We start from the raw sequence: 24,300 nt of genomic DNA on the forward strand, positions 1-24,300 counted from the left end.
ATGAGGCAGCACCAGATATTTTTCAAAAGCATGATATCATTTTTGATGCCTCTAAGGATAGACTTAGAGATGGATGCATCTGTAAACATTCAAACTGGTTTTATCAGTTGTGTGTTATCCTCAGGGCAGTAATTTGTCTTATTCTCTGCAGTGCCAGTTAGGTGGGATAAAGCTTCTTGCCTCGAGCTCTCGAACTAACGTTACAATCATACCTTCTACTTCTTTTTAGTGGTAAATGTTGGATCAGACGCTCACCACGAAAACATATTGCGTCAATTTCTTTTTTTTTTTTTTGCTTTTCTGGGCTGCAGCCAGGATTTGTGTTAGGCGGGTAGCAAGTGTTAAGGGGGTGATTCCACTCTAATCGCATCCAAGTCATATGATCAACCCCAGCAACTGTGAAGAGGCAGGTCAGGTTAAGCCATGTAAAGCTAGAGACAGGTTGCCAGGGCAAGACAGGAAGTTAGGTATATTAAACCCTCAGATGGTTTTGATGGTGCACTGTATTATTAGTTTTATGTATTATATGGTAAGCTTTTCTATTTTTGATTTCTTAAAATGAAGCCACCCCTCCTCTGAGGTTATGGCTGTATGATGCAATAGTATTGAGTGTTTAACAAAATAAATGCAAAAAATTAACAAAAGTCAGAAAAGGTCAATGTAATTTTGTATGTTAAAATATGTTTGATCCCAGTAATTATCCTATGACAATTATATAAAATGTTATCCTTTTCATACCTCAATTTCTGGGTCTTATTTGCTTTAATTATTACCATTGTTATGGTCATTGCTGTTGTTGCCAATATGAATTCATTAAGATTCATGTCAGTTTCAAAAGTTGTGTAAATTCTGTTCTTCAAAGACATATGTAAATGTTTAGTTAAAGGTGCACTATGTAGGAGTAAATTTGAATCGAAAGAGAAAAAGAAGCTCCTTGATCGTTCGTCTTCATGACTGAATTAACAAACTGAATTCAAAAGGACAACACAGTTTCATACTGTTCCTTTTTCGTTTTTTGTTTGGCGGACCCTGCCACCTTTTTAGCTCCAAACAGTGTTCTGGGGACCTTATTTTCCTTGTTTATTCAGTTATTGAAAAGATAAGTATTTCTTGTATTATTGTCTTGATAATATTATAAATTTAAAAATTATGAGTTTGATTTATCTTCTCCAAATCCAAGCCCCTTTAAGTTTAAATCCTAATAAACTTCATAAATGCCTATATGCATGGTCATGTTATTTTATTTGTTGTGTTTAAACTGCTTTAGCATGTTTGTTAATGTCACTTTATGATAACAACTAAATTCAGTAAATGATGATTTATTTATTTGTTTATAAAAATGAAAGTGGTTAAAAGTTTTATTTTGAAAGTGGTGACAGGAAACAGTCGTTAACACGTCGTGCGTCTTGACTGTGGTCCACTAGTCTCCCAGACTAACTACCCATCAGCAGACCGCTGTTCAAATAGTAGACATGGGACTGTGGAGTCACCGAGGGGGGGGGAACTCTTCTCAGCGATTCACCACAACAACTCAGACCAAAGGAAGTTAAAACTACCTGAAGATGCTGAATGGAGGCTCAACTTTTTCACCTTCATGCCTAATTTCACCTCAGTAAAGGACCGGAAGTGGACCAACTTAAATGACATCTGAAGTTAGCCGTGCTTTTTTTGATACCTAGGGCAGAGTGCCACACCTTCGCTTAGCGCAACAGGTAGGTCGAAGCTACATTCTGTCTCTCTGATAGTCGCTCACACGAAAAGTGCCGTTCTGAATTAACTTTGAAGTGCTTTCAAAAGTGTTGTTGACAGCGTTATTTAAGCTTTGCTAACGCAGCCTCGACGGTTATTCACAACAGGTGAACCGTTGTGTGATAACGTCAAACATATGGCGACAGCCCGCGTCGAAAACAAAGCAAAATAACTTAATGATATTAGGAAAATTAAGCTAGTTACAGGAATAATGTACGTGTGTTGAAGCTGTGCAGCATTAAATGTAATTATACAAGTATTGTAAGACCGTTGTAAGCTAATTGCAATTGCAGCCTGTTAGGCTCATTGTATAGGCTACTGACAATAGAAATGTGTGTACACCTGTTACTCATAAAGGCACAGGGTTAGTTTATTAAAGGGGTACTATGTCGTTTTTGAGAAGAAATTCAAACTCAGAATTTAATATCCTCAGTATTAATGGTGCAATATCAGAAATGTGTATTTTTAATCATTATAGACTAAAGCTTAAATAAGTTCCCCACAACAGCAAACACTGTTTTGAAGCTAGAAAAGTGGCAGGGTCCGCCACAAACAAAGTAAAACAATATGAAATTGTGTCGTGCTTTAAGTTCAGTTTGTTTACTCAATTTATTCAGTCACGAAAATGAAGAGTTTGCTTATTCTGTTAGTTTAGATATGAAATATCTGTCAATGAAGGTTGTTTCCTTCTGATTATAATTTCCTCCCCAAAACTACATAGTGCACCTTTAACACACAAGATTAATAGGTACATGTGTAAATATATGAACTGTAGTTGTGTAAAATGTTTGAAAAAGTATCCAAAAGCTTTCAATTAATGTATTCATTTATTTGTTTATACTTAATGTACATTGTATTTTCCAACATACAGGTCTGAATGTTATTGTCTTACAAATGGTGAAATTTAAAGTAATGAGTCAGTGCTACAAGCCTGTATATAATCTATAATGTATATATTTTAGTGAGTGAATTTTATAGTTATTAAGTATTTTTATGGCTGCACCGTGTGATTAAATAAAATCCTATTGCCAATATTTCAATACTGCAATTTTGCTAGTATTTTTGATGAATTGCGCAGCTGTTACTTATTTAGAATCAAAAACTCGAACCGAAACGATGAGCTAATTCATTTTTTGTCACAAAATTGTGAAAAATGCTTTTCATAATCTTCTGAGCCAAAATGGTGTCTGGCTAACACACTCAAGTAACTCCAAAAGATATTCAATGTACAATAATGCAAAGTAGATGCAAATCTTAGCGTGTAAGAAGCCATAAACAGAGAAAGTCAGACATGTTTGCACATAAAGTGACTCAGACTATTAAACAATCACCAGAATAGATCCCAACAAGTTTCTGTTGATCTGCGTGTGGTGACTTTAGTATGTCACATTAATTAATGCAGACTGAAAATTTCCATCCCACCCTGATCACACTGCACATGAGCAGGTGAAGTTATTGAGTGAATGGAGGGCTGGTGGAGTGGTGGAGGAGGAGGAGGAGTGGTCTTGAATCAGTTAACCTGAACTCATGTACACGGCCTTGGGCTTTGTTTGCACATCCAACACGTAGTCTCACTGAACCCTGGGTCGCTTGCAACCTTCATGTCTGAAAACCTGTCATGTCTGTCGTTTATCTAACATAGCGCTCTCAAACATGACGTTAATAGACGTGTACGAGCAACTTTAATATATCAAGGTGTCTCTTAAAAGACTATGATGGTTTTTGTACCTGACCTGTTCCCCCAAACCCACCCCATTGGGGCAGGCAAGATTTACAACATCATGATAGATAGATAGATAGATAGATAGATAGATAGATAGATAGATAGAATTACTTTAATGATCCCAGACTGGGAAATTATTTAAAAATATATGATATGATATGATATATGATAGTTGATTTACACAGGATTCTGAGTTGTGCTTTGAACAACTCATTTCCTTTTTACCTTTAGTGGCAGACTCCACCCATGTGGCAGTTTATTAAACAAAACAAGCCATTAAAAGTGTATGCAAATAATATTTGCCCAAGGTCTAGTCTGCTTTGCACCAGCATGGCTGCTACTGCTGAATGACTCGACCCTGGAACAGGATGTAAACACGAGGACGGAGCTCAGAGCTGTTGTTGACATTATGGTCTGGAAAATAGATTGTACAGTTCATTTGTTTTAAAGTGAACGATGTGTTGTCATCTAACAGTAGGGAAACCATAGTACAATTAAAAAGCATATCATTTTAACTGACAAAGAAGTTTGAATTCAAACAAGAAGGAATAATCCAAAGCACTCGATTAAACCAAAGAATGTAATCGAGTGCACAACTATATCTGTATTGTTACAGATGTGCCATTTCCAGCAAATAATATCTGGTCCAGCATCTCAGACATAAAAATTGTGGCTTTTTTTTGTGTTAAAAAATATTTTAGATTTAGTATTGTGTAGTTTTGTACTATCTGTCTCTAAAAGTTAAACAGACATAATCATAATAGACGCTGGAACCAGCAGATGCTCAACATTTCAGCCTAAAAGAATAGAACGATCGATTGATTATCAAAGTAGTTGGCCATTGATTTTCTTTTAACCGACTACTTGCTAAATCAATTAATTGTTGCAATTACAAATATCAAACCTGGATACGATACGGCATGAGATTATCCTTAAAAGCAAAAACGAAACAGATTCTTGTGTACACAATGGTTGATTCAATGTTAAAGATCATCCTGGTTTCTTTACTTTGTATTTACCACTGCATCCCTGGCTCTACATCATTTAAAGGTGCACTCCTCTCAGTGCTCCTCGTAGGCTTGTTTACCTGCTGAAGTATAATTCAGAGCTCCTGGGTTCAGGAGGATCCACAGGAGGAAAAACAGCAGCAGGTCTGTTTTTGCGGTTTGCGAGTGTGAGGAGAGCAGCGCTATTGATAAGTGTGGGCTGCTGGGTAATAGAGAGGAGACAGGACTTCTTTTTATCAGACGGCTGCCCAAGGCCATTGGAGGAGGCTGTTTGGACATGGCACATCATATTATTACACGGAAACAGACATGAAAACACACACACTCAGGTCCCATCACTGACCTCACAAATTTTTACATCAAGTTGAATAAATTATAAAGAAAACAACAGTTAATAACCAAATAATGTAAAAGTATGATGGCTGACTTAATATAAATCAGCCGAACTCAGTTTGTCAAGCAAATCAAAAGCTGAAGAGTCTTATTTTGACTAGATTCTTCCGTTTAATAGCAGACATTCAACAGTATTTCAGTGCTCTTTGTGCTGTAATTGAAAAAGAAAAAGTCAAACAATTACGTCACCAAGATGAAAAGCTCTGGCTCCTTTATGGGAAGTGTTATCAGGTGTGGAAGGTTATCTCATCTACTGTACATGCGGGGTTATTAAAAGCAGTGGGTGAGACAGCGTCATCTTTCTTTTTCTTTAAAATCTTCTATTGACATTTCAGCTGGATTTTAAAAGCCTCAGAGCCGATAAGCTAAATTGACGACCTTATCAAAAGCTACAGTTCTCTTTCAGCGGCGGGTCACACAGACGGCCGCTGATGACTGCACGGAAATACAATCTTGAGGGTAGAAGTTCATTCTCAACCATGGGGGACACATATTCGCTGTACCACAAGCTATTCCCAGAGCTTTCAGCCGTTTCCCCCGGTGTTCATGAAACACAGTCGAAAGCTGCAGGGATTGCAAAGTAAGGCAAGGCAACGACACTGTATTTGCATAGCACCTTTCATACACAGAGGCAGTGTTTTACATAAGAACAGCATTCAGAGACACCGGAGAAAAAATCGATTAAAATAGAACAAGATTAAAATGAATAGAAATGCGGTGACACTGCACTTACAGATAAAATGCCTCAAATTCAATAAAGGAAATTAAAGTGCAGGAGAGAAATTAATAATAAATCTTGTTGATGGAAGTAGAAACGATGTATGAGCCACTCTGGAAGGTCATTTCATACAGATTGTTATCAATACGGATGCCACAATCAGGCCTTTTAGGGCTGCTATTGCTCACTGGTTTAATGTCATTAGAGGCTCATCACTGATTGGTTCCTCCACGGAAACATCATCACCATTTGACATTTTCTTTTTCAAAATATGTCATAGAGGCTGCAGGTTATGAAAAAAAACAGATACAAGCTTTATATTTGAGAAGCTGGAACCAAACACTGTGTGTATTCTGAATTTCCAAATCCAAACGTTAATTCTATAAAAAATTTTTGTTACTTGAAATTGTTTACTTAAAATTTGTAGTTGTAGTTGATCGAGTTGAATAGTTTACTATTATTTAATGTGATCGACTCAAACCTAGCTCAGTAGTCTCATGCGTGAATATGTTTGTCAAAAGGTTGGCATATGTATATATATATATATATATATATATATATATATATATATATATATATATATATAAACAAGTTCTGTGTGCAGGTAGAAGATAGAGAATTAGAGCTTATTGAATTTATTGGATTTGCTACAAAATAACAAATTTTTTAAAACGTTCATGGACGGAAACTTTGGTCAAACACGTCCCCATGTTTCCCTTTTAGCATACCAGACAATGTAGCGATGGAAATTCCCACCATGGTTCTGTCTATACCGTCTCTGCAGCACACGATTTGAAAGTTCAAATTTCAAGACAGTCTGTGTGATGGATCACACTGTAGATGACCAGAGAGATATAGGGACAATAAACAAAAACAACAGACAGCCAGATGGATGTCAGACCAGTTAGCCCACTTTTCCTTTACCATGCCCCTCCCCTTTAACCCACATGAACATGATCTCCCTACACACACACAGAACACCAAAACACACAATGTGTCAGGAAATGAATTATGACTTATAATGCAACACACGGCTTACATAAGCCGACCTTTTCACGGATCTATCAGGTGACCGAGCCATGTTGCAACAGCCAGGTCTTGTCTGTGAGAGACTCGGCTCCTTTGTTGAAAAGTTCAGTAGAGACCCTCCAGAGAAATATTCATATCTACACCTCAGGCTCCCAGAATGTGCTTTCAATTACTGTCAGAAGATAAGAGAAAAGGGATTTTTGTGATCTATTAGCAAGCCTCTAATGTTATTCAAGCTCTCTGTTTTTGTCTCTAAACCCGTCTACCTGTATTTAGTTTTATAGTGTTGGTATGCACAGTGTTTAGACCAGCAACTCAAACCCACAGTCATACAGAAATGGTCGTGGATGGATTTCAGTTGTCCAAGGTTACAACAAAAACTGCTGGTATCAGATATGTGACACTGAGGGAAGACTATCTCAAGGAGGTTGACATTGTGTTTTTTTTGTGTTTTGAGGTGATGTGAGAGGCCTGAGATCCAATCACAGGTACCTTCTCAGTTTAAAACATCTAATTAAAGGTGCCCTTTGGAGTTTTTGTGTAAACAAAAGTTTTGTTTAAATTCAGTGTTTCCCAACATAACACATGTTTATTAGCTCACAGTCTTCTACTTTGCTGTATTTGTTGCATCATAACTGTGATTCTTGTCAAGTTACTACCACCTGTGAATAGGTAGAAGAGAAGGTGTGTAGCGCTAGTCATCAAAACCAATTAAGTTTGTATCTCTACAATATTAAAACACGTGGTGATTTTGATTTAGATGTTGAAGTAATTAGTCCAGATAGGGTTTGGTTTGATATCAATATTTAAACAAAGTCTTTTTAGGCAATTCTTGCCATCGGGCAGCTATCTTGGCAACATTCCCAGGTTAACAAGAACAGGCCCCTATTTAAAGGACTGGGGGGAGTGCAAGAACATCACTTGCAAACATAAACACAAAAAATGCATGTAAAGAATCACCAGTCAAATCAGTAAAAACATTAGCCTCCAATAACTTCTAATTCCTGGAGGGAAGGTTTGGATCTCAATTGAATATTTGGATTTAAGTTATATACAACTTCAGTTCTTCGAACTGTAATCCTAACTCAGATTAGTTAAGAGATTTAATGGATTCACATTAATTCAAATGCTATAAACACTCATGTTTTCGCTTATTAACTCAGTAGTTAAAGGTTGAACCCAGATTCCTTAGTTTAATCTCCTCATTTTAAAGAGTAGGAGTCACTTTTTCAATCGCTGTACACACAGTTGCTCCTGTTTTCAAACAAATCTCCCAACAGGTAAAATCAATTCGGCCTGCGCTCCTTCCAGAGGAAGAATTATTTCAAGCCTTATCTTTTCGGATGAAATTTTTCCACCTGCAGCAATCTTTCAGAAATAGCTCTGACTGCCACCTTCACGGGTATCCCCTGGATTTCAATCCAGTCCACATTTAGGGGACACTCCACAGCAATCTCACTTTTATTGAACCTGTTTCTCCAAGATGAAATGTTTCAATTTCCTCTGAGGAAAACTCAGAAAGTGAAAAAATGGGAGCAGGGCCAAGCTGCCAGTGCTGAAATATCTCTCCCCTTCAGTAATCGTCCTACGATCTTCCCTATCATAAAAAACAGGAGCAATATATAATATATTGAACGGCGGAGGGAGCAGATAAAGCGTTGTTATTGCCAGCCAACAATGGCCAATATCTGAATGAATGATAGTCATTTGATGCACAGATTGAATCCGTGATCTCATTATGACTTTGGAAAGTCTCCAGGGGAACAACATGATTGGTCAGTTGGATGTTCTGATGTGAATCTGAGTCAGCGGCTGTGTGTTACTGTAAAAAACTGCAGGAGGCTGAGAGAAAATCCTCATTACTGACAGGATTTCTCATCAATCATCTGATATGATTGAACTACTTACAGTAACATTCTGCCTTCCTTAACCTTTGTAGGTCAAAATCAGACATTAGACTAAGTTGTGTAAGGGTTGGTTTGTCTAAAATGTCAGAAGATTACCTCAAATGTCTTGTTGTTTATACAACCCAAAGATGTTTAGTTTACTGTCACAGGAGTCAAGAAACCATTTTTAAAAATATACATTGAAGAAGCTGGAATCAAGACTTTTTGAACTTTATATTGTCTTTAAACTGCTCAGACCAGATCATTATCAAAATAGTTGTCGAATAATTTTTAGCTTTCCATTAATTGATTAATAGTTGCAGCAAGTTTTAATGTAGCTCAAAGTGACATCTCAACTACTTTTCATACAGCAAAAAAATGATCTCCTATACATGTTTGTATTAGTCACGCATCTAAGATGTTACTAGAGTAACCGCACTGATGTATCATAAGTAAAAGCACTCATTGTGATGAATGTGTTAGCATTTTGAGGTTGTAAATGATTAAGGTGAAGCTAATTTAACAACTTCAGACGCCACTTGGTATTTAGATCTATAACAATGTGTCATATTTAGTATGCCGACAAAACATTTTGGTCAAAATTGTCATATGGAAAAGTAACTTGTATGTAAGGTTGTGAAATAAATATAGTTGCATAGATAAATACAGTAAAAATGCTATGTGTTGTAGTAGAAATCTGATAAAATAAGTGCCTTGGTTGCTTAGAGGTTGAGCTGTTTAATGTACTTAATTCATATCTCTCTATACTATTGTTGACTAATAAATAAAGGCATAAAATCTCACTCAAAATAGTTAAAAATAGGGAAAATTGTACTAAAACTGTCCATTACTTGAGTAAATATACATACCTGACCAGTTTAGGTGGGTTTAAAGTTGGGTTTGGACTCTATTGAAATAGACCTGAAACAGTGAAATCATTGTTTTAAAAATGATAATCAGAAAATATATTGATCTTCGCATAATTGTGTTTCAAGCTGAAAATGAAAAAGATTCCACTGTACCACCTCCTTAATTGTGATGATTTGATAAAACCCTGAATGTGTTCAGATGACGACTGCTGTTCGAACAAAGCAAGCAATCTGAAGATGTCATTTTGGGAGGCAGGAAGTTGTTTGAATGTTTTCCTCTATTTTAAAACATGTTGTAGACTAAACAATAAGTAGTGGAAACAGTTTCATACAGCTGGTTTGAGTCTGAAAGATCCAGGTGCAGGCTGGGTACAGATGACAGTTTTAGGGCCATGCAGATTAATCTTGAAACACATACTATGATGTGAATTCATTGGGTGTTCACTGCTCCAGCATACAGTTTCCTGGTTTTTCCACTTCTATCTGTTTATCTACTATTTACCCTGCAAACAGTGCAAGGCAAGGATGACAGCTGCAAATAGACTCACTGGAGCCAGAGCATGCCTTGTTAGTCATGTTTGTCATTTTCTTAAAACAGTGTTCTTGGGAGTTGTCTTTGGCTTTAAAAATCACTTAGTTATCAGTAAAATGACGTAGCTGGTTACTCATAGGCCCTCATTGCTTGGAGGAGAGTTGTTGGCTGCTCGGGCTAAGATGGCACTGCGTCACCCATCCCCTTCGGGATCAGTTTGTCTGACTGTGAGCCGTTTCTGCTGACCAGAAGCGGAAAAGGCAGCCTGAGGCAGGTAACACTACGATCACATTGTCAGTCAACGCAGAGACAGTTTTTGCCTTGCAAATGTGCAACCCAACTCCATGCCGATGCAAACCAGCTTTTTCCGACGCAGTCAGCCAACCATTAGTCGTCGCGTCCGATTCTGTGTCCTCACTAGTTGTTTGAAGTCAGCGTACACACACACACACACACACACACACACCACCAGAATGCATATGTAACAATAAATGACATATTCCTAGTGGCAAGAAAATCTTGGACTTGTATGATTTTAAACCTTTAAATGAACCCAATTCACATTTCACACCGGATACTGATCCCAAACTTGGATTTTTGTGTTATTGAAAGCTTAAAAATGCTGTTCAAGTATGTAGGTGTAGTCTGTTATGATGAAACTCAGTATAACAGCAGCCAAGAGTCAAGCAAACATGCAGCTTGCAGTGAACAAAAACTACATGATACTTTGAACTTTCAAGTAAATGAAACTTGTGTAATGTAATGAGTCGATTCATATCCCAGTCTTATATTACATAAAATGGAGAGTATTGTACATAGAGTTTTCTGTTCTTCCCATCACTGCCACAAGTTCACCGCCTCATTGCCATGTCCAGTTCTTCTGAACACAATCAGCCTTGAGCTTTTCCAAAGCTTACGCAGTCCCCATGATTTGACACATGAGAGGGAAAGTCATGAGGTTGACTTCAGGGGTAAATATTCTTGAAAAACTCATGTCCTACCTCTTTATCTTTGACTCGTCGATTTATGCTCTAGTAATTTCTTTGTAGTGTTATCAGCCGTACTGAGAACTGGAAGACAATGATTATATAAAACAAATGATCTAACAAAACTGTATAATAAAGCAGCAATGCAACAGAAAATGCAGAAATGAAAAGGTTTGTGGAAATAAATAGGTGGAGAAAGCACAGAGCTAACATGTCTAAAGAAGTTCAAACATAAACAAAACAAAATTAATAAATAAGACAGAAAAGTGAGTGGTGGAAGTAAATTCATATTTAATTAATATAAAGGTCAATGAATGTAGAAGTTTTGCTTCTAAATGCGCTGTTGTGTTCAAGAGCTAATTGTTAACTTTGTCTGTGAATCAAAACAGTGAAGTTGTGCGCCAAGAACCAAAACAACTAACTGAAAGAAGCTAAAACGCTCCTTGCCTAATGAGAAAATAAAGAGTCTTAACTACGAGTGACTCCTTTTACATTGCACTTCATGATTTGATAAATTATTGACATTAACACTATTGATTAATGCAGCAAATATTTAGTCGATTGCATCATTATAGGAAACCTGGAAAATCTTATTTAATTTTGTGGATTAAATAATAATTCAGTATTGAAAATCTAACTAAATCTGTTCAAACTAAAATGTTGAAATGTGTCTTATACAGTTTAACTTTATCATAATTAGTAATTATCGAGAAATATGTAGAGCGAGTGCTGAATTATTCCCCGTCACAACACTTGCTAATCCATGTTCTGTCACAGTGCTTTTATCTGTAGTGAAAAAATGGTGCCAGGAAGGAACCAAAGCTATTTATACTCATTATTAATTCATAACAATTCATAAAACCTTCATGTCAAAGGGGTTTTGGACGTTTTATTTAAACAAATATGCAGTCGTATTCAGGGGCTCTGAGCTTCAAGATGCTCCCCAAACGGATCCGAGCAGTCTGCAGGCAAGCGCATTAAAACACCCCCCAAGGGTGTAGAGAGCAGAAAGCAGCAGAGCCATATCGCCAAGATATGAAATATACATAATGCAAAAGACAAGAAGTGCCACAAGCACACAACCAGTAAACAAGAGGAGAGAGGAGAGGAAGAAATCGGCTTGAACGTTCACAGGATTGAGACTTGGAGCTTGTCAGATGACTATTGATCCGCTTGACAGTGACTAGTAATTGTAAAAAGTTGGCTGATAACGTTCAGGGACTAATGCAACTTTCCATTAACGTGATGGTTCCCGATGCCCCGCTGGGAAATTACCTCCTCACTTGCTCCCCTCCTGGAAGATAAGGGACACTTCAGCCGGGTTGGTGCCTGCCAGTGCAACAGCGTGTAAAACAAGAGTCCTCAATTTCAAGCCCATCGAACCGCTTGGCCCCTCCGTTCACTCTGGATTGCACTTGGTGTGATACACCCTCTTGCTGTTTTCACAAGTGGCTGTGAATGTGTTGAAGGGTCCCAGTGAAATGTGGATGAATGTTTGTTGGCGATTGTTGCAGCCGGACTGCGGTCAAGTCCACCTCAAACCATAAGAGATCATTTCTGTGAAGGAGAAACAAGAGAACAGAGGGCACTCAAATACAAGAGGATTGTACTCTAGCCAACTTTGTCTGCATCCTCAGTGACTACACCCACCTCTGGACTCTGTTTATGGGCAATAATGAGGCGCCTTGGGATAGCTAAGTCATGCTTTGGTGCTTTCGCTCAAATAGTACAGTCTTTCATATTCAAAAAATGTGACCTGGTAGTGGTGGTCCTGGAGCTCATTATATTATGTAACCCAGCATGGCTTCTTTTGTTTGCCTCAGTTTGCCTTTCAATCCTTACATGAAGAGTTCTGTACATCAAGTGTATTTGTTGTTCCCTCATGCATTTTTATATCAATACCTCACGCAGAGCCCACCTGGAGCTATTAGCTCGTTCCCTCCAGGACAAATATGTATGAAGTCCCACAGCGTAACTGATGCCTGTTATGTCATAGTCACCAGGCCTATGTGCGTTATTTTGAAAAGTTGAAGAACTTATCGATACAAACTGGTGAAGACAACTGATGATTACAGGAGCTATGGCTTAACGTTTTTGGCCAAAGATGTGCATGTGTTGAAAAGACCAAAATCAACAATGAAATAATCTGAAGTATTGTCACGTGTTACCAAGGTCTGATATCCTTATCTTATTGAGCCTGAGAGCTCCATTGTTGTCCAAAATGATTAATAACACATCAGTGATTCACACTGTTGCACAGGGTGACGTGTTTTTTTAGATGAAGTGAGCAAAGCTCAGTGCAAAATCTTTAAACTCGAACAATGCAGACAGTTCAGCAAGTGGCGGAATCAGATATGGAGACCTCCATCCGTCATCAGAGCAGTTGGCCCCATTTAGATTTTCATCTTTTCACCCAGAAAAAGGTATTTCCTCCCCGAGAGCAGATATAATCCAAAACTTTTGGTTCTGTATGTTCATCACGGCTTTTATAGCACTTTTTATAGCACCTTACACATATACTGGTAAAGTTTCACCACGATACGATATTATATCGATTCTTTTGAGAATAGCACAATGTTTGCCAATATCACAAAGTCTGCCATGACATCATTTCGATTTGTTCTATTCAGATATGAGACAATATCATCTGCCCATTTTACACAGTCAGTTACAGATGAAGCTGCCTCCGCTTTCCTCTCGGCGTTTGGCCATATAAGAGAAATAAAACTACACAAATAATTATGAATAATTGTAACCAGCTAAATGCAGTACAGTTTAAACTGACCTCACTAACACAAATAAAACATTGCTTAACAACTAGATCAGTAAAAAAAATCTGCTCAAAACTAACTGTCGAGGAAGGTAGAACACTTGTTTTTCTGCCAGTCACCATTATTAGCTTAAGCCTACGGCATTTTACATTGCATAAATTAGCCTAGAGGCTAGGGACATTTCCTTTACACATTAACCAATAACATGTTTTCTTTAAACTATTTCTTACTCACAGCAGGTTTATGTCACTGCATCTGCCGACAGAACAGCATGGTTGAATTTCAAAATTTTGCCCACCCAACATCGTTGAAACAGATCGGCTGATGGCGCCATAGCGAGAGCAACAAGTTATTGGACTGCCAAGTGAGAAGCTCCGAGTAAATATCCTTGTTATCTATTTCCTCGATGCTTGACACCATCTGCTGGTCGCTAGTGTTTTGGAAGGACACAGAAAAGTTGACAGCGTCAGCTATGGAAATTTCAAAATTGTAGGAGTGTCCTAAAGACAATGGAATGGATTGATGTTTGCACCCTGCATCAACGAAAATGTATCATTAATCATTAAATCGATAAATTGCTCAAAATCACTGGAATATTACACCGCTGCTACTGTTGTGTATTTGAATTACTGTCATAGTAAGATTATTTGTCATAAAAACTTTGGAAAAATAAAAAACAATGAGCACTCGTGATGTTATTGTTTTAACACCACACAAAAACCTTGCTGCTGTTGACAGTACTAACTTGAGCAATGTGTATTAGTCCGCAGCAGAAAATAGTCCCCAACGAAAACACTTTTACTTCTGTTTGAGCAATGCTTGGTAAAAACTACAGTGACCAGCTGCATGATGTACTTGCTTTTTGTTAACAGTGAAACTTTACATTTGTGAATCCTTTATAAAGATTTACACCCTGAATAAGAACAAATGGGCTGGGCCTTTATATTTTCATGGCATTTGTCAATGATGACAAAATAAATAAATAACACCAGAGTTTGAAAGTGATCTAGTTGTTTCTCGTTTGAATGAGATGAAGGCGAACTTGCAATGTATTGTCCTTGTCTAGCTCTGTTAAAAGATTCAGCTGAAGGCAAAGGAAGAGCCCACAGGGTCAGAGAGTTAAGGTTAAGAATAGAAACTGTTTTGTCTCGTAGTCCACAAAGAGATACTGTGTCCTCTACCTTTGTCGCTCCCTATTTCTCCTTCGCTCGCAGACAAACCCCATTCAAGACTCAGTGATTAATTATTTACCCGGGCAATGAAATGCCAAAGCCTGGAGAAACACACCACCAGGAGAGAAAAGGTCACTCCCATCCTGCTCATAGGTACACACTCAACGAGACACACTCACTCATGCAAACACACACACACACACACACACACACACACAAACACAACAATGATGGATGGCAATAACTTCTTTATCGGTGCTTGAGGCAGACAGAGTTTTCATCCTCGTGTCCAAACGGCGTCGAGACCAAGGGCAAAGCAAAAACTTGACTGATGAGGCGAAATCTTCGAGAAAGCCCTCATTTAAAAACCGCTCACATGTCAGAGGTGGTGAACTGACCGATCAATAGCAGTCTGAGACTCTGTCAAAAGTGTGTGTGTGTGTGCGTCATAGCGCAGACGAGTGTCTGTCTGTGGAGCTACAGTAACTGTAACCTTTCCTTGATGATCGGGGGAAAATGTCAGTCGAAGCGAAACGCGCGCGTTTTCCAAAGATGTTTTGTCGCTTTCGATTTTGTCTGTGCTGTTAAGTCGAAAGGGTGTTTGTGTGATTAAAGTTTAATTGCTTTTCTTAATGTCCCTCCGCAGCTCCACAACACACGGGCCAAATGGGGTGCCAATGCTGCAGGATGATAAAAAGGTGAGAGTCATTACCCCGCCTTGTTTTGCTGTTGCGACACTCTCCTGTCCTACACGATCATTAGAGTGAGGACACAATCGAACAGTCGATAGTTGGCGGTGATTTAAAGGGTTGCATCAGACAAATTATTATTTTTATTTTTTTTACTTTGTTGCCAGCTCTCATTTTATGCTTCAAGGTTTTTGCATCAGAGATTTATTTTTTTTTTTTGTGGGGGGGGGGGGGGTCACTCCAAAAAAAAAATGCGGAAGCAAGTGAAACTGAAAATACTTAAAAATACTAAAAAAGTTCATCAGCAAGAAACATCTCTTTCCAGAAACACTGCCTCAGACCTTACTTCCGACAGTTTTTATTGATTTCTTTCTGCTAGAGAAATAGCAAGTCAGTTTTGCAATTGTAATGTCTTACTGATATAAAAAAAAATTGTGTAAAAGCAGTTAACTAGGAAGTGGTCGAAGGCAAATGTTAGCTGTTTGGTTATCAAATACGTATATAGATTAGATAGATATAGATTCCGCACATTCAGTCAACGACATTTGAGTCTATTAGGTGAATCGCTGAAAATAACTGAGCCGATTACATACATTTCTGAAATAATGTCGACCTACTCGGTATCAGCCTCTCATTGTAGATTTCCTTATCTGCAGGTCAGCAGCGCCAGTTCAAATGTCTCCTTGCCAACTTAATGATTTCTTGTCTCGTTTCATACAGATAGTGAGAGGTCCATTATAATACGTCTGCTCACTCAGCCTCACGTGGGCTCTCTGTACAAACTGTGAGTCAATATGCCAATAGCCATCACCCCTGGTTACTGTATTTCCTTGCAGGGCTGTCTATTCTTTGAACAAAAAAACCTACAAGGCATCATTGTCAGGGCCTCGACATCGCCGTGCTGCTGGAGGTGAGCGAGGAGACAGAACCGGGCCGGGAAACGAGATTTTGATTGCAGATTAATGAAAGGGCACGCTGTGATTCGCATACCAGAGTCGTAATCCCCCACTCCACACTTTTTTTTTTTTTTCCCCTTTCCCATGTCAAAGACACATGTGAATGCTTGTGACACACACACATACCTCCCTAATTGTCTGGAGTGTCACATTTCTGGGCTTAGCGGTGTGGGGTTTGGCAGGGTGTGTGTGTAGGTTACTGGGTCAGCAGTATGGTCTCAGTATCAGTTGTATCTCACACAACATCGCAGGCTTTTGTCTTTTTAAAATCCAGATTTGTTTGTGTTTATTTATGAGAATTCAATTTAATTACCACTGTATATTAATAACACAGCTGCTTCAATACTTTGTACTGTGCAAACACAATAGTGTCATATTTTACATATGCACATCCAAAATATTTTATGAACATGACACATGACTAGAAAAGATACAGTAAATCTATGTTTGAGTAAAAAGGCTTCTAAATGACTGGATTGAAGATACAAACCGAAATTAAACAATTCATCAGGCTGCATGCAAAAACAAGTTTTTACATGTTTTCTTACTTATTAACATAGACTCTGGGATGAAAAGCTTGTTTCGACGTACTCCAAATCTTTCTCCTTATTTATCCATTTTAAGCATTTTGTGAACTGCGAGTGAGTCTTCACTTAAGTCTTTCAGTGACACGTTGCCTCTTTGCCTTTACGGTCAGCGCTGTGTGTTGCAGAGGCAACTGTTTGAAATGATGGGATAGAAATGCATGCGCAAAAAGAAAAGCCCATATTTCATGCTCAGAAGAACACAACGACTTTGAATTTGACTGAGACTCGGATAAGATGCAGTGGGAGGTTGTATTTGTTAATCATAATGTAAACAGTGATATTAGTTATATTAGCCATAGCTATTACTGCAAATAGTTCAAATAACTGTCCTTTCAGAATAAGTACAATCCTTCAGTGAGACTTTAGGGTTTATTATGCTTCGAATGAGCTACTTAAAAAAGGGTCAGACATGATGAATCGACTGCTTGTTGGATATACATGTCATGTTTTCGATCCTGTAATCGTTCAAAATGAGCAAAATAGTTTTGAGTGACCAAACTTTGTAACAAACTGAATTTGTTTATTGTTGAATCCCTGAAGGGTGGTATTTTTTATTGAACTCTTGAATCTTTATTTTTGATAGTTAACGTTATTTGAAATTGACTAAATTATCCTGCCAAAAAACCCCCACCAGAATAAAGTTGAGTTGTTGTGAAATTGTTTTAAAGAAGGATTGGGTAAGTGACAGCTGTGAGGGCATAAGACCGATCATCTGTTGGTCTGGATTTGGAGAATCGTGCAGAATCCATTGCTGGATGATGACTCTGCGTCTTTGGGTCTTCACAGTGACTGAACTGAGCAAAAGCAGTGGTCCCATTCAGATATCAAGCATTTAAACAAAAGTAGGTTATAAAACATTTGTATACTTATGCTGAGGGTCTGTAGGGATCTTCTCCCATAACTATATCAGTACTTGCCTTATTCCGATGGAGTAAACAACATCATGTGGTGCTCCCTCACAGTTAAAACATAAGCAAATAATGGCTTCCTTCAAGATGTAGAAACTCCTTCACATAAACAAGCCCCAGAGCGGGAAGGGAATCCCGACAGAGGGGGAAAGCAGGAACTCCCCAGAATCAGCTGCACCTACTTGTATGCAAAGACACTCCTTTGGTATTAAAATCTGAGCTCAACACCGAGGAGCTGCTGCTTTTCTTTTTTTCCATCAGCTGATTTATTTGATTAAACTCTGATGCCCTTTACGTCGACATTAAATTGTTCCTTTTCTCTTCAATGGACCCAAAAGTGCAGATATTTTGTCAGCTTCTTGCAGCAACAAAACAAAAATAGAAAATCACAGCAACAAGTTTCTTAGAAAATAGCTCGGAGATTGAAAGGGCAGCCTGCTGCTGTTGATGAAAATACAGTTTCATTCTCTCACACAGCTCTTGTCCACCTTTATGAATCTTTTTTTTTTTTCTAAAAACACCTTGTGTGTCTGGCTTCCATGAAAGCGAGGCTCAAATTTCACCTTGGCAGCCGGGACACAGCGGTGGCGAGAGAAATGGAAAACATCCATTTTCTCAGCTTTCCACTGTGAAGGGAGATGGAGGGGAGGATGCAGGGTGAGACAGAGAGCGAGACAGAGAGAGAGGTGCTTGAGTCAGAGAGGGCAAGCATGTGGGACCATACATGTGTAGGCGGTGGACGGTTTTGTTTGTCTGCCGCTTGCCGGTGACAGGAGCGAGGAAAGCGTTGTTTTTGAATTAATCAGTTCATACGAAGGTATTAGATTCTCAGGCACTTGTTAAGTTTGTGAATAGAAACAGCGTGAATTAACGTCAAAAAAAAAAAAGAGAGAGGGTGAGATAAAAGAAGAAACACCGCAAGCACAGAAAACAAGAGAGAAGAGGACAACTTGAGAAGGAGGAGGAGGAGGCGGGAGCGAGACGATAGCTGGAAACCGCTCGAGGGAAGGCGCTCAAATCAAGGAGAAGTCAAGTGCAAAGGGATAGTAGATTAGCAAGCTGCGACTACATTACAGTGACGCAGGAAGGGAGACAAGGAGGAGGTTTGTGTGGAGAGGTGCGAGGTGGAGGCAGCTCTGCCGGGGTTACGAGGCTCGCAGGGTGGAGGAGAAAACAAATGAAAGTAAGAAGAGATACACAAGGCTCTCGCGGCAGGCGGTGTCTGACAGCCCATTTCACTGTCCGCAAAGTAGACCCCCCCCCCCCCACCCCGGCTCGCCAACACTCCTAATACCTGTGGAGGTGTATGAGAGTGTGATCTTGAAAGCAAATCCTCCAAAATGGGGCATCAGGCAGTCATTATAGCACCACAAGGGTGCAGAGCTTACTGTAAATGAGCATTAATTAGCCTGAGACCTTTATTGACCTCTTCCATCCTACAAGGAACTGGTATAACATTGACAAATCTGTGGCGGAGGATATGGCAGTCTGTAATTTAGCGAGTGCAAGATGAGAGCAGGGGTTCAATAGAAACATCTAATGAAGGAGTGAACGAGAAACACATCACATCAGTGCCAAATAATTCCAGAGTTCCGCTTTATCTGATTGAGAATTATTATGCCGGTCGCAGGTGAAAGTGCCCCCCTTTGTATTCAACGTTAGTCACTCATCTTAATGAGCTGAACTGTGTGGCATAACCAGACCTCATTATTTCTTAGTTTTTCTTAAACGCAATGAAAAACAAAAACATGAATACATTTGTGTTTATTATCGTTCATACTTTTTTTTTTTTGTTTGTTTCTTACTTAGAGGACTCTGGCACATAATTAGCTGTCCCTTTGTTTGTCCCTTCACTTTCTGTTATCATTTCCATTTTGTTAATTGAAGTCAGACTTTTTCCTGGTGAGAAGTGCCTCCTTAAAGCAACTAACAGCAAATTTAGGGGTGACAATCTCTGTGAAAATCTGTTAAATATTATAGTTCTGTCTTTTTAACCCAAAATGTATAAAAATCTATAATAATAGCCTCAGGGGAAAATCTGGTATCATTTGCTTCCTTTGGAAAAAAAACTGGTAAAGTAGCTCGCATCTAAGAGTGGTGGGAAAATATGATTTGCTTTCTCTCCCAGACCTGTGTTATAGCACTCACATCTCTGTGCTTTGCGTCTGAAAACAGGCGTCATTGTAGATGCCAGCGGACCTCTTGAAAGACTCCACCTCTGATTGGCTCACAGTTATCGTTTTCGTATGATGAAAGCCTCAGCGGCTTTGTGGTCCTGATACTCCAGAAGCTTAGCTGCTATTTCTAAGTGAATGTTCAGTGGTTGTCTGGTGTTAATGGGTGTAGTCTGTTTCTATTGGCCAGTTGAGTCAGTTTGCAGGTTATGGGCCGTAGTTCCCCCAATAAACACACCGATCCCTTTGGCTGTCGCAAGTACCTGTATCTAGACTAGTTGGACAGAGCGGGGAAGGCAGATGTCCGCAGGGCTTTTCACAGTCCTAGTGACAAAGGGGCTCTGGAGGATGAGTAACCCCAAGAGGAGAAGCAGCAAACTGGGACGGAGGCCGAAGGGGTTGTTGTGTTTACTGGGGAAACTACAGCTCATAAACTGCCATATCAGCACCACAAAAAAACAGACACCAAGAAATTCCAACGCAACCAATCATGTCATCATCATCACCACCAACTAATCAAAGGCGGTTTCCAGCGGTTAGCAGAAAAGGCAGTGGGATCCATGATAACAATACTTTTAGACTTGTAGCATTAGGCTAAACAAGCTAGCATCTAAGAGTGGTCTCCTTTCAAAGCAGTTGATTTTATAAAATATGCGTCTGTGCTTTCTTTCTGAGAGTTAGCTAGATCAGAGGATTGATACTGCTTTTTTTGAGAGTTACCTAGGGAGCTAGAGCAATTTCTTTAAAGAAATTGTTTTCTGCTGATATTAATATTAAATATTGATATCAGTATCTGCCTAAAAAATCTGGTATCAGTCGCGCTATTATCCCTATACATCATTGAAAAAAACAAAACAAAATTAGGCTACAGAGAATATCATTTTGCCAGCAAGTGTTACATCTCCAAGCAAATAATACACCATTCATTTGTTTGGTTATTTTTAATGTTAATATTGCAGCTTCAAGGTCAGGCTAAGCACAACTTTGGAAGCTTCTGTGATGCAGCTTATATTTGTACAAACATCTGTGTTCATGTGCTTTGTGCATCAGCGTCTGTTTCATCCTCTTCACTTCATGTCTTTTTTACTGCGGTTGCCTCTGCTCTGTGGACGTCAGCAACACAAACAAAAACACCAGATGAATTCAGTATTTCACTATTTGAACCAGAACTGAAGAGAGGAAGAGTGCAGGCCTGCGTACACCTCCTCGTTGTGTTTGCTTTTTCTTCCAGCTGTCTACATAATATATCTGACATTCACGTGAGCAGCGCAGACATTACCACAGCCAGATGCAATAGATGCAGTACTTGTAAACATCAAGCGCATGTCTCGGACGTAACCGTGGCATTTAGAAAGGTGAAATCGACCGCACAATAAAGTATACCCTCGTTGCAGTCAGTTTACAGGATGTGGAGATGTTTTCATCGATTGTCACCGGAACCTCTGACTCCTGGAGCCCAGTGAGGAGGACAGAAATAGTTCTCTCTCTGTTGCAACACTGATCCAAGAAACCAAATAGTGACGTCAAGAGCCCGACTCCGGCTTCCTCCCACCGTCCACATGGAACAGCAATGAAGCGACACATTTTTCAAATCTAAATACTATTCATCTTATTTGGAATTCAGACAGTTTGTCACCTAATGATTCTTAATTTAACCCTCGAAGTAACACCACATCTGTCTGTCTCTCTCACAGCTACATCTACGACCCCTCTGTGGCGGTGGATGTGAGGAAGACGGACTCTGCCAGCGGCTCGCTCTACCAGCCCCACCCCTCCTCCGGTGGGGCCCCCGGCAGCCACAACAAGCAGAAGCAGGGCTTCCACAACCTGGGCTACAATAAGTCCAACGACAGCACGCTGAAACTGGAGGTGGACAACAACCACGTCAACCACAGGCTGCACGCTGCACCCTCCGCCAAGGAGCTGCACAGGCAGGGGACGGCACCACCTGCGGAGGTGTACATCATCCAGCCAGAATCTCTGGGGCCGAGGTGGACGGTGCAGGAGAAGGAGCCGAGCCAGGTGCCCGTTTACCCCAACATACAGGAGTATGAGAACCAGACGAGGTACGATGAGCGGGAACACCGTGCAACAAGGAACGGGTGGGACAGCTCCATCACCGTGTGTGAGATAGGCGTGGAGAGCCTGTCCACAGACGAGACAGACGAGGGCGTGGGAGGCACGCCGGAGTACCCGTGCGACACGGGGGACGAGGGTAGCATCCTGTCCGTGGACATCCACACCAGCACCACCAGCCTGTCCTCAGCCGACACCAGGGACGAGCTCAGACTGCCAAAGACTCCGGACGTTTCCACAGGCGAGAGCGGGATCTTGGTGATGAAGAGCGAGGACGAGGAGGAGGCAAGGGTGGACGAGGAGGAGGTGCAGAGCGTTACGGACTCGATGGTAGCAGAGGCTCTTGCCGCATTGGAGGCCGCCACCGCCGGGGAGGACTACGAGTGACGGACCTGAATGCAATTCAACAGAGCGTTCAAAACCACCATGAAACTTTGGTTCCGAAGAACACCTTGTGTGTTTTTAATCATCAAACGAATGAAGGAAAACTCTGTTTACAAAATGGTACAGATTTATTTTTGAACTCAAAGTCTTGGATATTTTTTTATTTTGGTCACTGACAGAACACAATGACTGCCTTGTGAAGGAGGCAACTTTTCCAGTGCTGCAAGGTTTGCGTAAAGCCACAAATTAAGAGACATGTGTGGACTGAACATCACCTGCAGCCATCTTTGAATCTAGTGTATTTAAACACTCCTCAGTCCTAAAAAGTCTGCATGCACTCATCACTGCTTTGCCATGTCCATACTGCCCTTGTACAGGTATTGTAAACAGCTGTAATCAAATTTTTGCCTCATTTTAGAGCATCGCTATGCTAAACGCTAGCATAGAGTTGATATTTCCATGCCATAGCTTGCTATTTCTTCAGGAATCTCGGCCTCGTTCACTTAGGAGGCAAAAGAGGAAAGGTCAAAGCATGTTTTTATACGCTACCCTTTATACGTTTCTGTCACCTCGTGTTATTTATAATACCTTCACTTGCATCATTTTTGATTTATTGTGAGAGGCACTGGACTTTGCTAAACAGACGAAGAAGCTTTCCTCATGTATAGCTCATCGTCTTGTCACTGATTTCATCAGAACTAATTATCTACTTGGAAATTTAGAAAAATTAGTTTACACGCTGTCACTGTCAGTGTCATTTAATGCACAGCATCACTGTGAGACCGTTTGTCATGCAGTGACATATCAGAGGATCTATGCACATGTGAAATCTTAACCAGGTTACCAAAGGATTAAATAGAAAATAGCCACGTGTACATTTCTTTGAATTCATCTTAGTTTCTGCAGTTTTTCCTTTTTTTTTTTCAACCTTAACTGAAGGTTGAGCCAAGGTCATATCATTGATGAGTAAACCACTAAGGGGTCATCGATACACCCTTCTATCTCTGTTTTTTCTATTTTATAGGTCAGGCTTCGTGTTTCTAGTTCGGCCTGTGACATTAGTTCAATCCACAGCTTGCTCATGTGCCTAATAAAGAACTAATTGAGGCTAGGCTGTGCAGAGGAAATCACACATACAGCTTTTTGAAGTGTGTTAATGTTAAGTAAGCTGTTTTGCTAAATGAAGTTCTGAATTTGTTTCACTGTGACTCGCCTTTTCACTTATTGTTTGCCTGCCAAATCATTTCTACTTATTATATTTGTATTATAAAATAAAGAAAATTACTTAAATAAATCTACTCACACAATGTGAGGTGTGTGTACTTGTGTGCAATTATTAATTGTGACTAGAATAGATTTAAAAGATATCCAGAAAAAAAAGGGGGTTGTCAACTTGATAGCTAGCGTTAGCTACAACAAACAAACATTTTGTGAGAAACTATTGAAGTATTAAACTTCAATAAACACAAGTTTTGTCATTTTTTTTTTTTTAAGGATTTAAGGATTGATTTGATGTTTTCTGTAGTTGTCTTCTTGTGTTAGTATAGTAAGCGAACTGTAAATGTCAGTAGTTTCAGCTCTTTACGCTCTGGCTGTATTTTTTAGTCCAATATACGTTTTTTTCTGCTAGGTTTGATTTCGGTCTTCTTTAAAAGAAACATTTAGACACATCTTTGCCCACTTAACAGGAA

General features: G+C 39.5%; 1 protein-coding gene across 1 annotated transcript; it reads left to right on the top strand.

Annotated features, from left to right (window-relative positions):
* The first annotated feature begins 1,424 nt into the window (after positions 1-1,424).
* Positions 1,425-23,814, top strand: LOC115589056 (uncharacterized). The gene is made up of 3 exons (XM_030429740.1): positions 1,425-1,712; positions 15,482-15,533; positions 21,844-23,814. Exons 2-3 carry the CDS (start codon positions 15,502-15,504, stop codon positions 22,610-22,612), a joined length of 801 nt encoding a protein of 266 aa, XP_030285600.1. The 5' UTR covers positions 1,425-1,712; positions 15,482-15,501; the 3' UTR covers positions 22,613-23,814.
* Positions 23,815-24,300: the final 486 nt, after the last annotated feature.

This window comes from Sparus aurata, chromosome 10 (genome assembly GCF_900880675.1).
Source record: "Sparus aurata chromosome 10, fSpaAur1.1, whole genome shotgun sequence".
Taxonomy (NCBI): domain Eukaryota; kingdom Metazoa; phylum Chordata; class Actinopteri; order Spariformes; family Sparidae; genus Sparus; species Sparus aurata.